This window comes from Talpa europaea, assembly GCF_964194135.1.
Source record: "Talpa europaea genome assembly, chromosome: 8".
Taxonomy (NCBI): Eukaryota; Metazoa; Chordata; class Mammalia; order Eulipotyphla; family Talpidae; genus Talpa; species Talpa europaea.
In genome coordinates, this window is record NC_140075.1 from 100,694,386 (window position 1) to 100,706,484 (window position 12,099).

At 45.3% G+C, this 12,099-nt stretch overlaps 1 protein-coding gene across 1 annotated transcript in view; it reads right to left on the reverse strand.

Moving 5' to 3' along the window:
* TDP1 (tyrosyl-DNA phosphodiesterase 1) overlaps positions 1-12,099 on the reverse strand; it is a gene marked incomplete at both ends in the record, with an annotated part of 47,798 nt that overhangs the window by 22,600 nt on the left and 13,099 nt on the right. The window contains 6 exons of the mRNA XM_084240932.1: positions 1,192-1,258; positions 4,014-4,062; positions 5,223-5,408; positions 8,131-8,209; positions 8,573-8,740; positions 9,949-10,041. Coding sequence (XP_084097058.1) covers positions 1,192-1,258; positions 4,014-4,062; positions 5,223-5,408; positions 8,131-8,209; positions 8,573-8,740; positions 9,949-10,041 — 642 coding nt within the window. The remainder of the gene's footprint in view (positions 1-1,191; positions 1,259-4,013; positions 4,063-5,222; positions 5,409-8,130; positions 8,210-8,572; positions 8,741-9,948; positions 10,042-12,099) is intronic.

Sequence of the window (12,099 nt, forward strand, 5' to 3'; positions counted from 1 at the left end):
AGGCCCCAGATTGGGGAGATCTTAAGGGAAAATACAATCAGCACTGTTCTATATCTACTGATACTGTTAGTTTACATCACTTGCTCACAAGAAAACCTGAGTGCAAGTGGACGCACATAGTTCAAGGTCGTGTTGAGGGCCACACCCCTTATTTCTGTTGTGCTTTTAACTGCCTGTTTGAAACTCTTGTCTCCTAGCTGGACTGTGCTCTCCTTCAAGCAGGCAGCACGCACAACCAGGCCCCACTAGGCACAGGCCTCCTAAAAGCCTGCTGGACGAAACAAGATACGGCGCAGGAAAACCGCAGACACTAAGAATATCACAACTGAATGTCGAAAAGGAGGATAAGTCTGAATACTTGGGTCACATGCTGACATCCTATATCTAAACGTGGTAGGACTAATGTTTATGGGACAAGTGACTTATATTTAGGAGGGAACTATCCTTCTGAACATGAGAAGAGGGGCTCCCAGCAGCACGGCATGTGCACAGAATGGATCAGGCAGGTCCACCGTTAAGGGTATGAAATTCACTTGAAGGAAGACGATGTTGAGAGACCAATATAAAGAATGTACTCTGTAAGGAACAATCTCCTAAAAGTGCCATTAAAGGCAGGCTCCAGGATGACATGCCGGAAGCTGTAACATAATCTTCCTCATTCCTGGCTGTTTGCCACAGTTGGTGTCTGTTGGCTGAGAACATGCAGCGCGCACAAGCTCTACAGCTCCAGGAGGATGAAAGACTCTGAGCGCACCTGTCCAGCCAGCCACCTGTGAACTCTTCCACAAACCTGCCGCCACCTTGATCCTGAGGAGTGGAGTGTATTCTACCCCCAGCGAGTCCACAGCCCCACAGTGTGTGAATGTTTAAATAATAATTATATTTTATAGATAGGCAATAAATGCTGCTGTTATAAATGCTATACCACCCACCATGTCCTTGTATCTTTTTTTCTTTACTGGCCAAAATATAAATAGAAAATTCACAGACAGAAATTTTATGCTTTGGTATTAACAACCTATTCCAAAAAGTTTTTGAGATCTCATTTTAAGTTATTTCTATCACTAACACATGTAGATGAAAATATAGAGCTATATGATGTAAGGTTCTTTAAAAAAAAAAATTAGACTGACATAAATAACATTCCTATTCCTCACGAAGCAATGGCAACACTCTGAACCAATTACTTACTGAAAATAGGAATGGAGCCAGGTCTGTTTCTCAGCTGTCTGGATGCTATAGGGAAGAGAACCGCCGGCTTTTAAAAGAAAAATAAAATACAAATTATGAAATACAATTTGAATTCCTTATGAAGAAGAAAATCTATATAGTAAACAGTGAGAAGGCAAAAGAAAAAAGCAAATTTACTTCCATTACTTATCTTATGAAATGGTTCTTTGAAAGAAAGTGCCTGGTATATGCATTAAATGTGTTCTCTCGATTGGGTCTCTTTTTTTTTTTTTTAAAGATTTATTTATGTATACAAGAATTGGGGTACAGGCCAGAGGGTTGGGGGGTGTAGAGGATTCACTAGAGACAGAGTGGGGAACACAACAGGCAGACTGACTGAAATACAAGACTGAGGGGAGCAGTGGGTGAGACGGGAGAGGTTTGCTGCACCATGTGGGTAGCTCCCTGGGCGGGGATCAAATTTGTGTTGCAGCAGACAGCTTCATAGTGCTGCGTCTTAACCCCTTGCATCATGAGGGAGGCCCCAAATGGTTTTCTTTCTTAGGGATGTTTATTAAAGAGTAAATATTCACTGTCTGAACAGAGGAAAGCCTTGCTGAATCTCTCAGGGGTGGTAATTTAATGTCTGTAACAGCGCAGACTAGAAGTGTTGGAAGTGACCACAGAAGAAGCCTGGTCTGTCCTTCTGTCCTGGCACAGGAGGCAGGCTCAGCCATGCTCTGCTGCGGGAGGTCTGCACTGCCCTGGTCTTTGCCCTCGACCAGCACACGTGGGGAGGCAGACCCGCCAGTGTGAGAATGGGGTTCTTTTGCCTCCTGCACCTTCACTCTGCTACTTCTGAACAGACTGTTCTGGCTAACCAGACTCTTATAAATGGAACAGAATGATCCTTAAAATAAATGAAAACATTCAGTAAACAGCCATGTTTTCAATGAAGGAATTCGAAACACCATATTTCTCCAAAGGGGAAAACAGATACCAGCAGAAACAGAGGTAGAAGCCAATTTTGTTCCTCTTTTAACAGAGGGAATTCCCACTGCAGATTTATCAGTGACTTTCCTAACACATGTTGGAGCATCTCCCTATCAATCTATTATTCAAAGAGGGTTTTAAGTTTTTCCTACTTATCAAAGAAGGCATGCTGTATCTCTGAATAAAACTACCTCACAACATATTCTGGCTTTCAGGATCAGTTATAAAACAGCTTTATGGGAAATGCTATGTTCTTCCACATGAAGAAGGATGTTCTGAATGATCTAGTCTATTAGAAATACAGGAAGATGGCCAAGAAAAAAAAATCATTATGGGGCCTCCCTGGTGGTGCAACAGGTTAAGCACAGCACTGGGAAGCTATCTGCAGCCTCTGCAGCACAAGTTCGATCCCTAGCCAGCCAGGGAGCTACCCACATGGCACAACAGACTGTCTCGCCTGCTGCTCCCCTCAGCAGTGTATTTCAGTCAGTCTGTCTGTTCTGTTCCCCACTCTGTCTCTGATGAATCCTCTTACCCTCTCCGCCCCACCCCCAACCCCTGGCCTGTACTCCAGTTCTTGTATGTATAAATAAATCTTTAAACAAAAATCATTATGTCCATGAGCCTCAGTGAAATAATTTTACTTTTGCCATTAAAATGCAACAAATGGGCAAATATACACCAACCCTATCAAGATTTTCCTGGCAGGGTCACATCTACTTTGATAAGCAACACATGGACCAAATTACTCGGATTCAAGCACTCTTTGCCTCCAGCCATAAGCAGATGCTAACCAGACCTCTTTTTCCAGAAGAATATACAATTTGGCGTTTTGTCTATTACCTCCTGAGTGATCTCTCCAGGGGGCTGTTCAACTCCAAATAAGAGTTTAGTGTAATAGCACTGGTACGTGGGAAAGAGGACAAGGTTGAGAAACATGTACAAAATAACCCAGACAGGGGCCTTCCTGGTGGTGCAGGAGTTAAAGTCTCAGTGCTATCAAGCTATTTGCCCCTTTGTATTGCTATTGTCTGGGTTCAACCCTGGCCAGGAAGCTGACCCACATGGAGCAGCAGACCTCTCGTCTCACTCGCTGCTCCCCTCAGCAGTGTATTTTCGTGAATCCGCCTGTTCGGCTCCCCACTCTGTCTCTGGTGAATCCTCTCATCCCTGCACCTCTGGCCTGTACCCCAGCTCTTGTATGAATAAAAAAATAAATCCTAAAAACAACCCCCTCCCCAAACAGAACAAAATAATCCCAAACATGTATGAAGCCCTCGGGTAAATAGTTTATCAACTAGGCTGAACCAAAGGCTTCACCTTGATATTAGACTTATGTTTGGGACCCTAAATGGACATGCATATGCAACTCAAGTTTTGAAGAACCATATAATACTTCTGATAGGCACGGAGAGGATGTGGAGAGCAGGTGAGCAGAGAAAGGAATGTAAGAGTGGATCTGGAAAGCCACAGAGGGGTAGGGAACCTGGATTTATTTGGACGTCTTGCCTGGACAACCAGTTGGTGGGTTGTCCAGACTGTTCTCAAACAGTCTTAATAAAGATAAGAAGACTAACAGAGGGTCATTGTGAGGATTAGCACATCCAAATCAACCAACCATGTGGTATTATCATCTGAAACAGCATTAACCTATAAATAAACATATGTGTCAAATGTGCATATATATTGGTGTACATACATACACACACACAAACCAGACAAGAGAAATTCAACTCTAAATTTCTAGCCAATACTCATGTCAAGGAGGAAGGCATGCTTACTACTTGTTTTGAAAAGTTCACCAGGACATTTCTGAAATATACACTCGAGACAGTCTCCCCATCACTCACCTGGATACCCTTCTAAGCTGGTCCTCACATTTTCCACGGAAGGATAGATCTAAAAATAAATACAGAAAACACAAGCACATTAACACTTGGAATGGACCATGTCGAAGAAACTATTTGTTAAAAGGAATATTAGAGCTTTAAAAAAATTTTTATTGATGTAACATTGGCTTATAACATATGTATTTATAGATATTATTATAAGTCAGTATCTGTAGATACTGCATTGTGTTCATTAAAAGTCTAATTCTGGGCCTCCCTGGCGGCACAAGGGGTTAAGCACAGCACTATGAAGCAGTCCGCAGCCTCTGCAGCATGAGTTCGATCCCAGGCCTGCCAGGGAGATACCCGCATGGAGCAGCAGAACTCTCCTGACTTGCCCGCAGTGTGTTTCAGTCGGTCTGTCTGTTCTGTTTCCCACTCTGTCTCTGATGAATCCTCTCACCCCCCCCGCACCTCTGGCCTGTACCCCAGTTCTTGTATTTATCAATAAATAAGTCTTTTTTTAAAAAAAGTCTAACTCCATCCTTCACCATATGATTTTTTTTAATTGGGGTAATACTGGCTTTTGTTGCTGTTCGTATTTCAGAAGCAGGATGTCCCTCCCACCCCCCACGGTCCACTATACTTCTTCCCTGCTTTGTGCTCGTCCCCGCCCCCCTCCAAATGTCTCAATTCTGAAATATTAATTCTTAAGAAAATGAAAATCTCAAGTAGAAAAGCTTAATTTAATAACTTGGAAAATGTGCTTTAAATTTTAAAAAGTTCCAGTCTTGCTGGGGAAAAAGAAAAAAACCCCACACAACCAAACTTCTACTAATTAAAGTACAAGAAACATAAATACTTGATGAAAAAACATTACACTTCGATTTATATTTTTCCTCTGAAAGGTCAAATTAACACTGAATTGAATGCAAAATAGAATATTAATTCAAAGACCCTAAATAATTAATGCCCATAACTGCTGGCTACGCTTTCTCAATTCTAGTCCCTTGGCTTGACGGCCGGAGGGATGGTGGCATGCAGGCTGGCAGAGGTGGAGCTGTGGCTAATCTGAAGCTTCCAGTGGCAGCAGACGCGGGGTCACTTGGTCACATAGGAGGATGCTGATGTGTGGCCACTTCCAGCCCAGAGCACTGACTAAAACAAGGACTGAATCTCACTCTTTTGGACGAGACTAAAAACACTTCACCGAGGAGGAGGAACACTCACCAGGTGCAGAGGGGCGGTACTTTTGCCCAGGGCCTGGCCTTCCTTCCCCATGGTCACCAAGCTCTCTTGGAACTCAGAGCACAGCCATTTTGATTCATCAGCCCCCATGGAGCCAATGCTGGAGAACTGACCCACCACCGGCCAGGACTCAGCCTGCAGCATGCGGGAGGCCTGCTCCTTCAGGAGCTGTGAACAGAAAAGCCGGGTTGACTCAGAATGTGCCTTTTCTGCCTGTGGCTTCCCTGGCCAACAAGGAAACTGCTGAAAATAATAGCGACCAATTTTGCACTTTTATATTCTTTTTTGGGAAATATTTTTTTAAATACTAAAAATATTTCATTTCAATGAAGTGGACAGAAGCATTCCTCTTCCAGAAATCTTTGATTAAAATCTTGGATTTTTCCAAGATCCATTTTAGTAGCAATGTCAGATGAACCAGCCACTTGCTAAATGAAGTTTGATTTTTTTTTTTGGCCTGGAAGTCAATGGCTTAGTATACCTAAAAAATACACAGAAAATCAAACTGTTGTATGCTTTGACTCATCTCATTTGAAAGAGGTTTGACATATGGGCTCCAGAGTGAGATTCAAGAAAAAGAGTGAGCATCCACTGGGACACACACTCCCCGCCTCCCCCACCTGCTGCAAAGACTGACCTGCATTTCCCACTTTGTCTGGTACTTATGCAAAGCCAAGAGACAGTTCAGGAAATCTCCAGGGGCTCTATCTACTTCAACCCACATGGGGTGCCCACTACCTAGAGGCCGGATAGAGCAAGAAGGGTCCACTGTTCCTGCCCTGTGGAACCCACTCAGACCGCTGTATTTACTTTACTGTGGGTCATTTTCCCCAAGATGATATAGGTGGGAACAAGTGGAAACACATTTACCAACATGCTCAAGTGGTTCTCAACTGAGCCGCCCTGAGTGTGGCGTGGTGTAGAAATGGGACTGAACTGACACCCATTACCACCGGTTTCTGTTCTGGAGCTTGGCCCCAGGTGGGCTGTGGGACCTGGGCAAGTCCCTGTGCCTCTGTCCACACATCAGCGAGACAGGTGTGACCAGCCCCATCTTTCCGCTGCTGTAGGAAAGTGGACTGGAAACGCTGGGGAGCTGTGGCCCACCCCGTGCCAGCAACCAGCCCAGACAAGCCGCCCCGAGCGCTCATGGGCCCGTGTGCCGGTTTTTGTGAAACCCTCGAGCCATTCTGTGAGGGAGGTACCATTTCATAGGTGACATGAGGGGCAGGTTAAAAAGCAGGCCAAGATCAGTTGACCTGCAAGTAGCAGGTCAGAAGCTGAACCCAAGGACAGGAGTCTGTCCCCAACCCTGCACCAAACTCTGTTCCTCTTTGGGATGCAGTGTGAAGATGTCAGCTCCGAGGCCTTGTCTGCTTTCAGGTATGGTATCATTTTGAAAAGAGGAAATTAAAACTAAATGCTCACTGGGCCTCCCTGGTGGTGCAGCGGTTGAGCGCTCGGTTGCGAAGCTGCCCGCAACCTCTGCAGCACCGGTTCGATCCCCGCCTACTCCCCGGCCACCAGAGGAGGAAGGTCCCACATGGCCCGCAGACCTCTCCTGCCGCCCGCTGCTCCCCTCAGCAGTGTACTTCGGTCCTTCTGCCTGCTCTGCTCCCCGCTCTGGCTCTGGTGAATTCTCTCACCCTCCCGCGCTTCTGACTGTACCCAGACTTGTATAAATAAATAAATAAATCTTTAAAAAAAACAAAAAAACAAAAAAACTAAATGCTCACTAATCCAAGTGAATTTTAACATAGCAAATACTTGATAGGAAAAAAGAAGCAAGACTTTTAAAAGAAAGCTACTCTAAGGAAGAATTTTTTATGGCCGATACACTGTCTCCTAAAGAGAGGAAGAAAACGTTAGACTTTGGTATATGATTTGGTTGAAGACCTTTCTTTGGTTATTTTCGTACCAGCAGCAGCTATTCTAAGAAAAACAGAGCCCAGACTGTTGTCATTTAGAACCATCTACTCTACACCTACAAAAGAGAAAAACATTAACTCTCAAGTAGCTGCTGAAAACTATAGAGACCATCCATCTATTCACTGCCTGCTACTTGGCCAGAATTATGCTGGAAAGGGAAGTTGCCATCAAATGTGGCAGGGCTTCACGAGTCCTTGCCTCCTGGCTGACTAACTGGCTGTGAGGCAATTCTGCCACAAAGGAGAAAGAACTAGTTGATGAATCAGTCAATCAACCGCCTTCGGCAGACTTTATTTAATAATGTATTTAAGCAAGTTGTCAGCTTGGTTTCCTTTCCCCGTTGACGAAATAAGAAACCAACTCTTCTCAAACTGATATGCTGCCTTTTCTAGTACAGCGGGGTGTGATGGGGCTTTACACTCTCTGATTTTATACTTCCCCATCAGTCTGATCATTGAAAATACAGAAGAATGTATAATACTCAAAATGAATGAGGGACTCGGATGACAGGTGCAAACCCACCCAAGAAAATCAGAGACTCGACTCTGCATAGCCCTGCCGGGGACCTAGGCACATTCCTACACACATTAGAGTATTCTGTGTTTCTTGTGATTAATTTCTCATGTTTCATGAAGTCTCTTGAATGTTCCGGTCTTCCTTCTTGTTCTTTTCTCTTTTACCACAAGGGAAAATCAGTTCTTCACTTAGTCTTGCCCTGAATCTACAGACATGAAAAAAATCATGTTCCTTCTGTCTTCTGAATGCCTTTTTTTTTTGCTGTTCTTTTCCCTGTGATGTCAAAATCATCTTACTGCCAGCTGGTTAGGTGTTGAAACTGCCTGAAACAAAGATGCTTGTGGCCAAGTTACCCAGAACTACCATGAAAACACACAACTATGAATGAAAAAGTGGAAAGATGCATTATCATTATCAAGTTATTGAAAGAGTAGAATTCTGTTACCTTTCTAAGCCTGAAATGGCCCCAATTATCCTTCTGACTTCCTTGAAAGCGTCCTGGGGTTGATCCAATGAGGTAAACACTGAAAAGATATGAAATGCAAGTGACAGGTCACAGCACTTTCAGTGTTGTCACCTCGGCACTGGAAATCACAAAACCCACACGAACTCACATACCCCTGATATGTTCCAAGAACTGGCCCATGCTCCTGAGAGGCCTCCTCAGAGTAGCTCCCACTTAAACAAATGCTCACATTATGTGTGCAAGGACAGTTCAGAGTGGTGGGCAGGGACACTGGCCTCCACTGAGGGCCTGAGTACTACGCGGTAAAGCCGGCGGCATATCAGGACAGTCCAAACCCCCCCCCCCCCGCCACCTCCTTCCAGGTCTGGCTGCCCACACCTGTGTCCTCTTCACGACACCCCAGCGCTAAGGTGCCACGTACTTTGTTTCAGAGAGGTCGTGCTGGTGGATGATGTCTGTCCACTCCTTGAGAGGAGGAGAATTGTAGGCCATCAAGTAGCTGAGTAGATCAGCTTTAAAGTGGGTTGCTGATTCTCCGGATAAGTGGGTTCCATCGGCAATCCGTGGGTACAAGGGACTCAACCATATTCTGGAAGGAAGTCATGGTCGAGAGTCAGGTGCGTCCCTCATGACCCTGCTGTCTCTGCGTGGGTCACACGTGCTCCATGTGCAACCTCAAGCCCCACCACTCACAGTGCTCCAGAGGTTTCCAATGGATGCAGAATTATTTTTGAGCATGTCACCATAAAGTTTTCAGCTGAAGGAACATGGCCTTATCACATTGTGCCTCTGTAGTGCACCATCCACGGTCAGTGTGAATGTGCTACATGATGATCGTCTCCAAAAGCCCAATTCCACCTTCACCACACCACTGTCCCCTTTATCCTCACCACCCACCCTTTCCTTTCCTTCTGCACCCACCAATTTCACCATGCATTTAAGACCCACTAAGACCTGGCATTTGCCCACCTCTCCCAGCTCAGCCCCACCATGCACCCCTCTATCTCCTTCATCCACCTTCCTTGTCCCTCTCCTAACCTCACTCTATACTGCATTGGAAGGCTCGATGATAACAGTGAAGAGTTTCTTGCCTAATTGTTGCAGCAAATCTGCAATACCTCTACTGATCCAGCAAGATTTTGCCCACACCTACACCAACATAGCTCTTCAGCCAAATGGAAGAACAAAGGTTATTTATACTATGAGAAAAGTGTGCAAATCTATTTTTAATAAACTCCTTTTCCTGATGTACATGCCACAGCAGTGTGAGATATACTCACATCCTCCAGCTGCTATTTGGAATGAGTACATATTCCATTTAATGACAACACGAACCTCAGACTTTCAAATACTTAATTCAGAAAAAGAAAAACCATTTCTGGCATAGGATTTCTGCAGATACCTGTCTGGGGAGTAGGAGCGGGGGCATGCATGGGCACAGGGCTACGTGGAGACTGACAGGCACTGGTGGTCTCACTGGGGAAGATGGTAGGTTCGGGCCTTTTATTTTGGATCTTCTCTCCCATTTCAGATCCTCTGCACATGCTGTTCCCTCAACTTGGCTACAGAGTGTGTCTGAGCCTGTTAGTTGTGGGTGATTACATGCGAGACTGAGCGCTGGCTACCTAGGAGCGTGAGCTGGGGGCAGCAGGAGACTGTCGCTCTTCCTGCATCTCTCTTCTAGGCCATGTATGTGTGGCTCTTTTTTTTTTTTTTAAATAGAAATGAAAGAATGTTCTGGCTTTGACGCTTCCTGAGCACACGTGGCTCCTGCTGAGTGAGAGAGACCCGACGTACCCTTGTGTTTTCTGGTGCCAGTCCTCGCGGATGAGGTTGGAGGTGTGGATGACTACCCGGAGGCCTTCCTCATACAGCAGCAGCATCATTTTCCTTTACAAACAGAAAAGGGATCAAACACATGAACTTTCTAGATAAGTAGTTCCTTTCTAATGCAAATAAAGGGACTCTTTAATCTCTTACATTACCCAAACTCCACATTTACCCCCTTTCTGCCTTCTACACGCGGCCAGTTTATCAAAGTCTGCCAAGTTACGAGCAGAGAATAACTTCTAAAACCCTCCGAGGACTGGGTGGTCCACAGGCTTCTGCCTGCCCTGCCCATGTGGCCAGTCCTCACTCTCTAGACCTGCCCCTGCACCTGGCCTCTTGTTCTCTCTGGAGCATTACCCGATCCTATAAGGGGTCATGGGAACCCCTTGTCCAGTGCTCCCCAAAGTATGTTCACGACCTTTTGCTGTGTCCTGGCTTCACAAAATTGCAGTTGGATAAACGAGAAACACAGGAGGGTCCTGAACATATTTCAATTATCAGTTCATGGAACTCTCGTTTCAACTCAGCAGTATGAATGGGTGTGATGAACCAAAAAGGTAAGATATAATTCTTAACTTTCAGCCATAGTTCAAAAAGTTTTAAAGATGCTTCTTTTTCACAAGACTGGTCTTGAACTGGCCTTGAGATCAGTCTTCTCCATTAAGTCGAACCAGACCCAGTTGAAGTCTCCTTCCCTTGGGGTTTCCCAGGCCGCGAGTTATCAGACATGCTTCTCTTGACTTAACTCCAGGAGACGGAGGAAACAAAATATAAAGAAGAGCTTTCCTCTTGAAATTCGAGTCTTCACCAGCTAGGAGCCCTATGATCCCAGGGGTGTCATTTAATGTCCCCAAGTCACTTAGTGTCTCTGGGCCTCGGTTGTTTACTAGTAACATAAAGGGTTAACTCTTACTTTGTATAGTCGAAAGAAAATGCAACAAGCATTTTGTTAAATGTCAAATTTTCTAATGGCACATTTCCACTAATCCTCAGTGCCTCGCTCAATTTTGTAATCTACTATCAGATGATTCTTGGTCACCCTATGATGCGTTTTCTTTTTTTTAAAAAAAAATTTCAATTATTTTTGTGTAGAAGAACTGAGGTGTAGACCAGAGGTGTGCGTGGGGAGGGTGAGAGGATTCACCAGAGACAGAGTAGGGAGCAGAACAGGTGGATCCACTGAAATACACTGCTGAGGGGAGGAACGGGCAAGACAGGAGAGGTCTGCTGCACCATGTGGGTCAGCTCCCTGGCTGGGGCTCGAACTCAGGCCATCACAAGGGGCTGTTGTGGTGGTAGCGCTGAGACTTAACCCCTAGGCCACCAGGGAGGCCCCTGGCTCATTTTCTGATTATACCAGGAATCTAAGTTCTCTCTCCGCAATGAGGGATTCGCTCCTCATGCCTCTAACTCTGCACTGACATTGTTTCCACGTAGGAATAAGATGCTACTTAATATTGATGCAAATCAGTTCACATCTGGGAAAAATAAGAATCCCCGGTTCTCTCAAATAAACAGCATGGATACTATGTGGGCACATGGGGTTAGTGTTAAGACCCGACAGAGTACAAAAACAGAATAGGGAATGGGAGGCTCATTTCTTGCCAAAATGAGAATCTAACCCAGGCTATTAAACAGTCAGTGAGGCCGAGCTGGAGGAGACACAGCTGCTCCGCCAAGCTCCTCCCCACTCAGGGAACACGTGTCTGGGATCTGGGCGGAGGGACTTGTACCTGCGCCAAACCAGCAGCTGACTGTAACTAACAATAAGCCAGTTATGAACTCATGATAAGACTTACAAATATTTCCATTAATCAAAGCCTCAACTGGAGGTGGTGGGGGGACAATGACAATGCACCAATGTCTGTGAATTCCACCAAACACAGCCATGAACTAAGGGGACAAGAGTAATCTTTTCATAGAGAAAATGACAGGTGCTAGACAAATGGGTTAGAAAGGAATAAGAGGGTGAGCAGTGAGTCTTCCTTGAAATCGGACTGGCACGCTGCCTGGGGTGGTGGGGAGTGGAGGGGGGTGTAGGTGTAGCAAAAGGGACAAGTCCCAGTTTTGACTCTATTTGTGAGAAGGGAGAAAGCAGAGCAGGAGGGCAGTGTCCAC